Source organism: Anopheles aquasalis, chromosome 2 (genome assembly GCF_943734665.1).
Source record: "Anopheles aquasalis chromosome 2, idAnoAquaMG_Q_19, whole genome shotgun sequence".
Lineage (NCBI taxonomy): Eukaryota > Metazoa > Arthropoda > Insecta > Diptera > Culicidae > Anopheles > Anopheles aquasalis.
Genome location: NC_064877.1, coordinates 49,485,001 through 49,498,828, shown reverse-complemented (window position 1 = coordinate 49,498,828; position 13,828 = coordinate 49,485,001). Strand labels below are relative to the sequence as shown.

General features: G+C 47.7%; 1 protein-coding gene across 2 annotated transcripts in view; it reads right to left on the bottom strand.

Annotated features, from left to right (window-relative positions):
* Window positions 1-107: 107 nt before the first annotated feature.
* Window positions 108-13,828, bottom strand: part of LOC126569680 (restin homolog) — a 24,836-nt gene continuing 11,115 nt past the window's right edge. For both annotated transcript variants that reach the window (XM_050226937.1, XM_050226938.1), the window contains 4 exons: window positions 4,067-6,641; window positions 3,781-3,984; window positions 699-986; window positions 108-611 (listed from right to left, as the gene is read on the bottom strand). In XM_050226937.1, the coding sequence (XP_050082894.1) occupies window positions 298-611; window positions 699-986; window positions 3,781-3,984; window positions 4,067-6,641 (3,381 nt within the window). In that variant the 3' untranslated portion in view covers window positions 108-297. The remainder of the gene's footprint in view (window positions 612-698; window positions 987-3,780; window positions 3,985-4,066; window positions 6,642-13,828) is intronic.

The following is a 13,828-nucleotide window of genomic DNA, read 5'->3' as shown; positions in this document are numbered from 1 at the left end:
ATAAGGCGATTGAAATGATTAAATGCAAGAAAAAACAATGCTGTCATCAAAGAATCCAATATACTTGCACTGCACTTAAAAAAAAACATACACTGTTAACGGTGAAGTAGATTTGGATATAAGATTTATTTTCCATTATATTCAGTAGCCAACTGCAACGATTAAAAATTATGACTGCATGCGGCAGTTTAACCAAGGATATCGATTACACCATCCCGTTTAGCGCCGACAATATGGTTACAAAGACATGTACACTTGCCCTTAATAGTGGTTCTGAAAGAACGGCGATTCGTTGTATCAAGCGCTCAGTATATCTTTCAGAATTGAGCTGGAACTTCGCGCGGGTTGAAAGGTGGTTTGTTGCAGCATCGCTTCGGGGAGCAGTATAGGTTTTATCTCGGTAGCCACATTCCCGCCACTGCTCGCCGGTGCACCGGTGGTGGTGGTGGTGGTGGTCGAGGATACTGGTGTCGTCGCTTGCGCCACATGTTGACTTCCAACAACAGGTGCAACGATATTTAAAAGACTCGAGCTGTCTGTGGCTCGTGGCGCAGACTCTTTCTCTAGAAACTTGACGAATGCCTCGGTAAGCGATTCCTTATTGTAGTTCCCTGCACAAAGTGTATGAAGTAAAGCAGCATTAAATAAGTGAATTAAACAATCGGAGATTGTATCCGATGTATGAACGATGCACGCACCACCACTTCCTTCGGGACCGCTGGCATGTCCAAGGATGCTGTTAAACCATCCGCTGCCACCGCCACCCTGACTTCGATTCAGGCCTACTTTGATGCATTCCGCTTGATCCATGGTCAGGACGGTTGAGATGAGTTTCATGATCTGCTGCTTATCGGACGCATTCGGTGCAACGACGTAACCGATGACCAGATTTTTCACTAACATCTTCTCCACCTTGTCCGCCTGGCTGGCTTCCGTTTCCTGGAGCCGATGCTCGAGCGCAGCATACTTTTCGTCACGCTTGGCCACTAGTAGGCATGGAATGATAGAAGATTGAAAGCGATCGATCGTAGCGTTAGTATTTAGTACGGGATTCTATTATGAAAAATAGTAAAAGTAAAGGATTGAATGACATCAGAATCAATTATTCATACACTCGCTTATAGTAGCGCACTAGTTCCTGGTGGTATTATCTGTCACTCTTCCCCTCTGCCTCTCTCTTCATCTTACACAGACACACATACACACGATTCTTCGGTTTTTTCTTTGTTCGGGCTTTGGATCATGCGACCAACGGCAAGATAATGTGAATTAGGCCACTGACGAAGAGAGTATGACATAAGTACTGATAGTTGGTGAGGGTCCTGGTAAAAGTCCCATGTAAAGCACACCAGTACCTGATGTAATACTCACCCCGGCCGTGACTTAACGTATGCTCCATGCGAATATCCTTTCAACAGAAAACGTTCACATGCAAAAGAACGTATTGTCACGTACTAGTGTATTATCACTGACGATTGCAGATGAAGTATTGAGAGAAATAGTAAGAGAGAGAGAGAGCTACTGCAGTAATTGAGGGTCAAGGGATTTTGCTGAGCTTTCATTTCACAGAAACACTACACTGCACTGCGGTCAATGGTCAATGGTGAGGGGGTCAAGCAATACCGATTTGAAAAGAAAAAAACATCCAAATAACAATGAAGAAGCAATAGATAGGAAGTACACGAACAAAATGATCAATATGAGTGCAACATATACGTGCACGACAATGCACGACGCAAAACACAGGACGCAGCGAACATGTTGTTTTTTTTTAATGTTTCGCATCGAGCAGATAGGAACAAGCATTAATTGGGCTATCACGACTATAAAAGAAACTAAAACAAGAGCTAACACATGCTTATTCTAACAGATATCACAAACATGGACACGGGTCTGGGCGATGGACAATAAGCAGCAAAAAAATAAGAGAAAAAGAAACGAAGATGGTATTCAGCGTTGTGTGTTGCTTATAGCATGCTCAGGGTAATCCCAATCTGTAACGTGTGTTTTCAGTGAGTCCGGACCGATGCCGGCCACTCGTTTAACAGTGACACACTGTTACAATTTGAGATTGCCACCAAATCATGCCAATGGGTTGTGTGGTATTGCTTTTGCGGTAATAGTGGGTCAATCTCTGGGGCTCAGGGTAGATTGCGGTTGCGATCTTTGTTATATCGTTCAGTATAAAAAGGATATATTTAGAGAATTCAATCGAATGAGGATCGAATATCCTTATATAACGATTATCATCATCTCGTAACGGTCGGTACATCTAGGTTTCGATAGGATTTAGATGGATTTGCAAGTGAGAAGCAAGTGGTCCAATGCTGTTAATCATGCGCAAGTGCCATATGCAGTGAAGGGTGAACGCTACCGCAGTAACCGAACTGTTCCCGTGCTAAATGCACTCTCTAGCGCGTGCATACGGAGTAGTGTACCTTGAGCAAGGTGCGACATAATGAAAGCAAAAGCACTTACAACATAGATATGATTATACTTACAAAGATGAAAGATCCCACTACCAACCCTTCTTACGATTTACATCGTGTCGTCGCAAAAACGCTTGTTTTAAGCCGCGGACAACAATTTCAAACCAATTTCAACCAACCACTCTACGCGACGTACTCGGTGGTGCATAAGAACTCGGGTTTAGGTGCTTTTTGTGTTACATTGGGAGGGGGACGTGCACGTGGATGAGTTGGAGATTGATGAGATGTATTCACTGTTCGCGACCAGGGGTGCTCTGCTGAAGTTGCCACTTCCTTTGTCTTTTGGCTTTGTTCACCGTGGACATGTTCTCCTTGGCCACGTCATATGATAGGCGGATGGTGGGTGGTTTCGGGTGTTGTTTCGGTGCTAGAGTGTAAACCTCTCTCGGATAGAGCCATGGCGGTCGACAGGAACGGAACGGAACGGAACGGAGCTTATTTTAATCCGTACTTCAGCCACTCTTTCTTCCAGCTAGTCAAATAATCCTATCTTTTTTTTTGCCAAATTATCAACGGAAAAGTGGATATCAGCTGAAATTCCGGGGTGCACGAAGTTTAGATAGCCTAGAATTACCAGCTGATATTTACCTTTCAGTCGAACGCGTGTTGGTGTTTGTGTGTATGTGTGTAAAGAAGAAGAAGTAGTAGTAGTAGTAGTGCTGCTCTAACGTTCATAGCTTGTTTCCATACATTTTTTGATGCTTTTTGTCCGGTATTCCGGAAAACATGCAAGAACTGCCGAATATTAACTGAAGAGTCACCATGGGCTAGTGTACTTGATTTGAGCTGCTTCAATTTGGCTATTTAATGGCGCTTGAGTCACGGAAAAAACACGCACACGCACTGTTTGAGATGGGGTGATAACGATTGTCTAGAGAATGGTTTATGTTGTTGTTAGCGGGTTTTGGTAAAACACTTTACCTTTATGCACTCGAACATGGAATATTGTAACAAGTGGATTATCCTTTTTCTGTGTCCGGGGGTTAAGGTGCTATGAGTTAACTATCATGTGTCGATTACAATCACCATTATAGCGCCATGTTTGTGAGTTTTGCTTAGCTTTCCATGTAACTTGAATGGAGAATGGATGAAGCCATCACACTGACATGAGCCCCCAACAAAGAATTTGCTTCAAATCGGAAGGATTTAACGGATTAACCATTGTTATTGATGTTAATGAACACAAAACTTTCGTTTCGAAAAGTCGAGGTACGTGCGAGCAGGCGATAGTGAATGTTACTAGCAGCCTGTTTCGATGGTCCAACTGAGGCCAACGTTGGTGATGACTTACGTTCTGTTTTTAGCGAAGCCACTGTCACTTGTGATATTTCCAGCTGATCCGATATGCGAGCAGCCGCTAGGAGTCCGTTTTTGGCGTCGTTTAGCTGCTGCTGCAGAACCTTCAGATCTCCTCTCAGTTGTTCCTCACGAGATCGAGCCCGCTCGAGATCTTTACGAATGTTCACCGTTGCCAGCTCGATGTCACGTTCTTTGTCTGGGAATGGGAAGGCGCAAAATTATGACAGTGCACACGTGGGGCTTTCCCCGGGTGCCCCGGGTGCCCCTGGGCTACTTACTCATCTGGAACTGTTCTAGTGCACACTGCAGATTTGTCAATGAGGCCTGGTTCTTCTGATCACGATCGTCCGCGCTGCTTAGCTTGGCGTTCAGTTCATCACGCTGCTGCAGCAGCAGCTGGTACTGGGTTTGCAATGTTTCCGCCTGTTGATTCGCCCGGATACTGGCGGACGTGAGAGCGTTGGTAGACTTTTTCACCTCCTCCTCGAGTGAGGCCAGCTTGCCACGGGTTTCGTCGTAGCGCTGCTGCAGCTCCACCGTTTCCTGAGTGTGAGCTTCCTCAATTTCCATCAGATGCTGCCGTAACCGGTCCAGATCACGCTGCAAGCTATTCTTTTGCTCTAGCAGCTCTTGCTTTTCCTGCAGTGCCACTCGCTGGTTCGTTTGCTCCGTCATCAGATTGGTGGTCAGTATGTCGGACTTTTCCCGTAAGAACTGTATTTGATCCGAGAGTCGCTCGTAGTCCTGTACCTTCTCGCGCAGCGAAACACACTCGCTGCAAGGCTGTGAAGCTTGTTCGTTGTGCTCGTTGAGCAGCTGGTTCAGTCGCTGTATTTCTGCATGGTACTGTACGCTTTCGTTATGCTTAGTCGTGACCAGCTGCACAAGGTCCGCCTTCTGCTGGGCAAGGCTGTCGATCGTTTGCTTCTGTTTCCCGAGCTCCGCTTGATACTGTTCTTGGGCGGCAGTCAGCTCGGAGTGCAGGCGGTTACGCACTTCCTCTAGCTCCGTATCTGAATGTTGTGAGGATACTGTGGATTCGCGTACTTGTTCCAGTTCGATTTCTTTCGCTTTTAGCTCCGCTTGCAGCGCCTCCATCTTGCTCTCCCAGGTGTGCAAGTTATCAGTAGAGCTTTGCTGTAACTGTTGCAGTTTATGTACCAGGGAAGCGTGATCTTCATTGATGGTTGTTAACTGTGCACGTACACTTTCCAATTCGGCACTCAGTTCCTCCGTCCGCTGACGTTCGGATAGTCGAGCATCTTCCAGTTGCCTCTCAAGAGTGTCCTTATCAGCGCGTGCGATGGAAAGTGTCTGTTCCAGTTCGCGGGAATGTAGCTTCTGCTCACTCTGGTTACTTTCTAGCAACGCGACCTTCGTCAGTAATTCTTCCTTCTCTTCCAGCACTTCCTCCAGCTTACAATTGATCTCGCGATACTCTTCCTCCAGGCTGCGATTGATTTTGTGAGAATCCTCCAGCTGCTTCTCCAACACGACGATACTATCCTCGGCGTTCTCGTTAATAGTTTCCAGTTTATTGCACTTTAGATTTTCAATTTCCGCTATAAGATGGTCGTTGTTTTTCATCAAACTGGAACACTCTTTTTCGTACTGCATCAGGTCCGCGTTGAGCGTGTCCTTGTCGTGCTGGATGCGTGAGTTTTCCGATTTCAGAAAATTGATTTCCTTACTTGAATCGATCAACTTCTTCTCCAGTGCGAGCAGCTTGGCGTCGGCGTCCTTCAGCGTATGCAGCCGTTCCTCCAGTTCATCGAACTGCGTTAGGTCCAGGTCGAATAGCTTGCGCACCAGTTCATCCAACCTGGCATCGGACTCTGCACCTGCCGCTCGACTCTCGGTGGTGATGATCGACTCACGAAGAGTTTGATTTTCCTGTCGGACCGCGGCCAACTTTTCATCGTACTCTTTCTCCTTGGCCTCTAGTTGAACAGAATTATCGATAATAACACTGCGCAGCTCGTTCTGCAGCTCACCGATGTCTCGCTCGAGCCGTCCTATATGGTCCGAACGGTCCAACTCGGCGGTAAGTTTCTGTAAATTATCACGCTCACTGCACGCGTCCTCTAGTCTTTGCGTTAAGTCGTCTATTGTCGTACGGAGTAAAATGACTTCCTCATCCTCGGCTACCTTCGCCACCGCTTCGAATGGTTCCTCGACAACCTTAAGGCGCAGTTCTTCATGTTCGTTTTGCAGTGTCTTGTACGATTCATTCAATTCTGTCCGCTCGCGCCGCATCTCGCTAAGCTGACCGTTCAGTGCAGCTACCGCTTCGACATTCTCGCACACAATTCTTTCCAGCTCCGTGGTAAGTTTTTCCGTTTCCGCTTGAAGTTTCACATTCTCCTGGCACGACTGCGTGTAGCTTTGTTCTAACCGTTCGAAGCGGCCCTGCAACTCGCCCAGTTGCGCCGCCAATTCCTCGGCGCTGCGCTTTGCCTGCGCTTCAAGCGCGGCACATTTTTCCTGAAGTTCGCGCTTTCCAATGACCAGATTTTCCAGCACGACCTCATGCTGCCGATCGAGTTCTTCGATGTTTTCATTGAGCTCACGATTTTCTCGGCCCACCTGGCCGAGCTGCTCGTTAAGAAGGGCATTTTCCAGCTGCTGTTTCTTCAGCTGTTGAACCGTTTCGTTCAGCTGACGACGCAACCGTTCAATGATTTCACTCTCGGAGGCCGGTGCCTCGAGGGGTATCGTTGTCAGCTCGGTTCCCGATGAGGGCGACTCATTGTCATCCTTTTTCGAGGACGATGAAGTCGATGAAACATTGTTTTCCGGATCCCAGAACCAGCTGTCCTCCAGTGTCGTTGTGACCGTGGCAGTCTGTTCAACCTGCAGCAAAAGATGGAGAGAGAGCGAGGGAAAGAGTATGAAAAGGTGGGGTTGTTACTGGTTCTGCACAAGCTCTTCCGATTATGAGCATGATGATGCATCGTTTGATTGTGTCCCCTTCCCGAGGAGATACCTCAACGGACCATCGTGCCAAGCCCGAAAACAACTCCCCTTAGCAAATTGACCGGCAGAAACACGACAGAACGATAGCCGGGCTTATCGACGAATTGCTACATGAAGCTTCCGGTCATTGCTTCATCATCATCATCATCGGTGTCATCATCGTCATCTTTACCGCTTTGCACGCTATACCAAACCCATGACAAGCGCTGACTGTCAACCCTTGCGCAATCGGTGCTGCGCTGTGCGTTTGATCGTTTCCCGGGTGAATGTCACCACGATCGATCGCCAGTACCCTGTAGTTACGAAGTGCACAACAGTGCGATTGTGGAACGATCTCATCAGATTATGATTTGTCGGAACGGAACTACGGTGCAGGCTCCCTTCGTGCACAAAATTGCATGTTACTGAAACTAAAAACAAAAAGCGAGGACACGCTGCACACAACAACGATTCCGTGCCACCAATCAATGCTGACGGCACGATATGGCCCGATGGTGGGAGTGGATGAATGTGCGGATGTCATGCGCGTGATTAATGGTAGCTTCATTGCAAAATTAAACAAGTGTGTCCCCAATGATCAAAGCACGACCATCGTGGAACGGTATCTGATACAGGGTCATTCCGAAGCTATCCCCGCAGCTTGGTTGACGAACTTGGATAGCATTGGTTTTCGTATCGTATCTACAACGCGCTGACACATGATTTCTACTGTCTCTTTAGCTTTGGTTCAATAAATCAATAGACAATCGATCGCAATGATGCTTTACCTGAAAACATTCCTCCAAAGATCCTCTGCTTAGGATCGGATTCGATAGAAAAACGATTCAGCTCTGTTTCCATCCAGGATCGTAAGAAAAGGAAGCATCTAGGCAATGATTGCGATGCGATCTTCAATGTTGATGAAACATGATTATGCAACACGTGCACGATGGCGCAAGACGCTAGGGGGAATACTACTGTTGATTGTACTATTCAAACGGTGTGCCGGTAAGATAATAAACTTACGCGAGAAAAAAGCAATAGTAGCAGCTACTCCGACAGAGAGAGAGACCTTGGCAAAACGTGACTCGTACGCATGGCAGGTATGGTTGTGCTAAGTTTCTACCGAAGCTAATAGGAAAACCTACATTGTGTGTGACTTGTCGGCCGCTGCCACATTCTGGACGTAGGTGTAGGTAGTGAGATTGGACTCGTGGCCAGTGATGTGGTGCTGATTAATTTGCTGATCGCCAAGGACAGACGCCAAACCACGACCCGGTGGCTGCTAACAATGGACTGTGTGGTTGTGAAATTACATTATGATATCCACATTTGGGTCCATAATTTTTCCATTTAACACACTCCACCCCTCCAGGCGTGCAGTAATGTGTTCCCAAAGTGTGTTCGCCGGTAGCAAACGTCTGAAAAGCTAAAGTACGTTCAGGAAAATGGCGAAAAGATCCAGCAAAGTATGTTCTCTAGTAAATATAATACCAGGAAGAAGCATCCAACTCCCGGCCAACGATCGATGATTTAGTGCTGGGAAAGCCCACAATGTGTCACACAAGCCACAAATGCCCACCCATTGGCGTCAGCTGACGTCAGATAGGCCACGGGGGATAGACTCTGCGAAAACCTGTCGGGATTCTGTACATCTCTACGTGCATCGTGCATCGTGCACCGTGATGTGACTGAACGAGAGTCAAGATGGTGCAAATTAGAACGTGACTGTTTAGGTTATTCATAGCTGTTCGCCACAACGCTCTTTGCCTGCCCTTGCCTATCTCCACTTGTACGCGATTCTCAAAGCACCTTGGAGCGGTCATCGCATCACATCGACGGCAACCGATGGTGCAGTAGGTCATTCTAATGTCTCTCAATGGCATTACAGCGGCATATTACCTACGCACACTCAGACAAACCACTTATCATTGAAACAACTTCTTCTTCTTCTTCATCGAATAGTATTCATCGAGCGTGGTCGGTTAGGTTAAATGCTGCTAATCAGCACTCGCCCCATTGCTGGTTGTTGTTCCAGCAGGTGTGCTGTGGTGTGAAGCCACAAACGACTGTGACGTGGGTAGACAACCAATAGCACCGCCAACAATCGTTCATTTGATTGTACGGATTGCCTCTCACATTTACATACGCGTTTGTGTGTAGATTTGCGCGGATTTACGATGCAGCCAGTGCTTTTCCTCTCATCACGCGCGTTGAAGTCTTTTGTTTTCCAAAAACATTTGCGATGTGAGACAGAAGGAAATGGAATGGAGCATGGGCGCATCTACTGTAAACTTAAAAAGTTTTAAACTGTCAGATAGATTCAACGATAAACCCATCATAAATTAGTAGTATTAGATTTTTTTAAATAAAAATAAATTTAAAAAAAACCCAAGCTAACATAAAACTGTGCTTGGAATAGTGTGTGCTTTGATTGTTCGATACGGAACGCAGGCACATGTGCAGGCTGCATGTTCAGTATGGCACGCGGAGGTCATCATTTTACGATCAATGATGTCTAAACTGAACGGTGTCCAGCAGGTGAAGCAGGACACACATGTGAGAAGTTGAGAAACATTTAAAGGCTTCTTCGCGACCACGCATTTGAAATGCACCTTCACGAAGCCACACTAAAACACAAAAACAACGCATCATCATTATTTAATCACTGCACTTGCCGCCATGTCGCATTGCATGACGGTTGGTTAAGGGGCAAAGTGTTTTGGCTTGGGTTTAGCTTTACATACCGCGTGCGGCGCTTTGGCTGATCATCATCATGGCCCCTTCCGAATGACCATGGCGACAACATACAACACTGCACTTTTACACCGTCCGTTGTTGCCGTTAGTGGCCACGTTCTTCGTCTCCCTCTCTCGCTCTCTGTTGCTGCTGCTTGCTGAAAAGACCCGATGATGATATCGGTGCAGTGCGTGCCGTGACACACGTTTCTTTTCGACATCCTCATCCATGATCGTCGCTTGTTTGATCTTCGAGTTCGCTGTCCAAGCGCGTCCACAATCCAGTCGGTTTGATACAACAGTGCTCGCGAGTGCTTCTGCATGCTAATCGTATTCATGGAGGGCCATTCCGACGCTCTGGTGGCCATTGAATCGACAGCACATAATTTTGCGACACGATCATGCGTTGCATAATCCGTCAGCGGTACGATTATGCAGCTGCATGAAATAATCAGCTAAATAATGTGCTGACGTTAAACATCGCTAACGATAAACGTTACTCCCAAGCTAGCTAATTACTGAATATTTGGAGGTGTAAATTACTATAAAAAAACGCGGTGTGTGGTGCAAGATGAATCGCTCATACACAGGACGCTAACAGAACCGATCGATCCAAAAGGCCTATGGGCGATCGATCGATTGAGAGTTACGCCAATGGACGCAGCATCAGCCGAGCGCGTTAGGGTGCGGAATTAGAATTCCAAATGTTTTCGCCTGTCTGCCAGTGTCGCGCACTGTGTCACGCAGCTGGCTAAAATTGAAGCTGCTGTGGCCGCTGCTACTGAATATGCCCAAGCTACTTAACCCACATATTCCCGGTGTGCCCGGGGAGTGTGGGAGAGAGAGAGAGGAAGGGAGGTAGGAAGGGGGAAAGCGCACCGCGCACGCTTCACATTTGATGCGCTCAGCACTCCTGGGCTTGGCGCGACGCGATGGCGTCAGAACGGGAGAATGGTGAGGCTTCTCACTTCTTTTGCCCATACCGGCGGGATCTCTTCTGTGGTCGCGATTCGGTTCGGTTTTGGAGCAGGAGGAAGCAGTTGAAGGAAAGTGCAAATGTATGCTAAACCCGACACCACATAGGGGCTCCCTTTTTTATATGCGAAGCGTATACGCGGGAAGGTAAGCAACTTGGAGCGTGGATGGAAGAACTATGCACGTCTGCCCCGTAGCAGCAGCCAACACACCTAATTCGTCGGATGTGGACCACGGGCAGCACTGGGGTATACGGTAAGGTGCCGTTGTGTTTTTGTTTAGTGAGTACATGTTAATTAGAATGCATCACGAGTTCGTACGGGTTATATAAATTTTCATAAACATACATACATTTACCACCGCGATCGTGTCGACGACGATGACGACGACGACCACGACAGCGACAAACGACAGAATGGAATGATGATGACACACAGCCACAGAGGGGCGCGGTGAAGATCCCGAATGTGGTGCTACTGACGATTTGAACGTATTTTAAATAATTCATAACACTATTAGAACAAGGCGTCGATACTACTACTGTCGGTCGATCGCCGACACCGTTTGCAAAGGTGTTTGTGTCTGTTCAATATTCAACCGAAATGTTAGCTGCATCTGACACGCAAACGGGCACTGACGGACGACACAGAGAATCTCGCACCTTCGTGGGTCATTGAAAAAACGGAGTACCGCGCTATATGAGTTCAAAGATGGCCAACAAAAACGGTGAACAGAACTGCCACCTGGGCGTGTATGCGTGTGTTATGTGTTGAAGATCGCCATCCTGATGAATATGTGTAAATGGATTCCCGTGTTCCTTCGGTGCAGTTTCGTGCCTAATCTCCACTCTCGATCCCTTTGCTAGTTCAAATTGGCCTCAGGCAAAGTCTAAACCGAAATCGTTAATAGAATTTCTTAGGACGTCCATCAGACGCCATCCCATGTAAATCATCGCTTGCTTGTACTGTTGGGCCCGCGACCTACATGTTTGCCCGCCTGATTCCCATCAGGATATGGAAATACCAACAAAAACGTTGGGGCTTCGGTTCGCTGGTGTTTCAGTGACTTGCTCATTACTCATCACTCATTTCACATGGTTATTTTTATGCTGCCAACCCTCACAAGATAACCATGATCGTGCAATAAACTGATAACAAAAAAAAAGAAGGTATGTACCGGATGAGTAGTAACAAGGCCAGGCGAACAAAGATGGCCGGCAAGAAACGCGAGAAAACGTCACATTAAAAACACCGAGACAAACATGGATGGATTGCGCAAACAGGAAAGACTTCTCGCAGCCATTCTAGAAGCGACAGTATAATCACGCCGCGATGCCGCGATGGCACGTTTTCATTACGTCACGCTGACGAAGGCAAGATATGACCCGGGCGACCGCGCGCCCATTTGTTCATACAAATCGAGCAAACACAGCAACCACAATTCCGCCCTGCAAGAAGTAGCTCCATGGCAACGGCCGTAACGGTGCGCGTCTCGTTTCGCGGCCAAAAAGAGTCCTTTCAAGAGGATTTCTCGGAAACGGTGTTACTGGATGCTAGCCGTGTACTGATCGTTGCTGGGATGGACCACGTGGCATTGTGGTCGGGGTTATTGGTGTAAGGAACGCCAGCGAAGCGAGGCGAGGAGAATTGCGCTTGCGCAAAACTTCTGTAACTATTTGCGCGCAAACAACCATTGCTAAATAGTGATTGATATGAATGTTTACTTACTTGCTGCTGCTGATTTTACCGCTAGGAACTGTTGGTCCGGATCCCATCATGCCACGGCTGGCCGCGATAAGATCTGTCCACATGGCACCGACGTTGGACAACCAAGCCCAGGCCGCTGTGTGATTCACTAGCCCCTCGTTCCGTTCAGTGCAATATGGGTTCCGAAACGTGGTCGCGATCCGCGATTGACCCAACCTTTTGACGCTGTAGGTCGAGAGCCAGCGCGGTATTTAACGCGACCCATGATTTCAACCGGAACCAACCGATTGCTTTACCACCATAGCGTTCGTTTGCTTATCTTTACTGTGTTTGCACATTAGTTCCATGTCGTTCTTGATAACCATTTTCTGGGCGTCTTATCTTGCAACCCTTGCCACTTGGACCACGTCACTCTTCCGGTCATTCGATCAACCACACCTTCCAACCTTCGAATGGATGAGCGCGATGATTTCGTGGTTTCCCACTCCAGTGTGATAGTCAATGGGGGACGACAACGCACCAAAGCGGCACCAAAAATTGCTTTAAATCAACAACTTCATTCTGAGCTTAAAGAACAATACACACAACTGGTGCTGTCTGTCGACCGACAAGGGTACTTGGATCCGTTTTGGGGTGCGTCTACACCACCATCCATCCAGGCGCACGCTCGTGCCGCTACTAGCAGGCTAGCTGCGCCGTTGTCTGGCTCGAAGTGCTTAGTAAGCTTTTTAGGCGGGAGCGACGATACGAGCAATACGATTGTGAACCCGTCGCGTTCGTCGCATACGAACACACATGGATCCGAGGGGTTTCGGGTACATAGATCGTTGTGTGTGCTTCAATGTTAAACCCTGTGGGGCCAAGTACCGGTTTCAGCGCACTAATGATACGCTTCCCTCTGTGTTCCTCCTCTTCGACAAATTGACAATTGTTCACCACAGCGCGGGGCTGTACACATGTGTGTTCTGATAATAAAAAAAAAAAACCACCCCCGTCGTCACATTGCCACTACACTCGCACTGGGTGTCACACGTCATTACCGTCACTGCAATGGAGGATAGGGGGTATAGTATCATCGGCAACTAGAACACTACCACCATCATCCGTTGGCAGAGCGACGATTCTCGGTATCGACGATGATTACATCCGCGAGAAGTAAGATTCCGCTCAGAACAAACCTCAGAAGACACATGGTGGCTACTACCGGAGGGGGCTACTACGTTAAAGCACCGCCAACTTTTCTCGGAAGTGCACCGGACAGTGGCGGAACGCACGGTTTAAAAGTTCGGACGATGTTGTGCACATGAAACGGTTGAGAGTGTACTTAAAAGCACGTCGCGCGCTGCGCCATGTTATATATAGCGATTTCCATGCACGTGGGGGCTTTACCATACAAACTGTCCCCAGAACGGAGAGTAGGAGCAAACGAGACACCACAGACGAGACTTACGCCTCGTTCGGATGGAGCGAGAAAGCGACGGCATGTAAATGCGATATGCGTACGTTTGTATCGGTGCGATATGTTCAGCGGGAGAGAAGCAAACAGAACAATAAGTCGACAACGGCGACGACGACGACGACGATGACGACGACGACCAAAGAACCAACCGATCGTTCGGGGAAGAACTACAGTGAACTTCAAACACCGTCTCCACCTTTACAACTC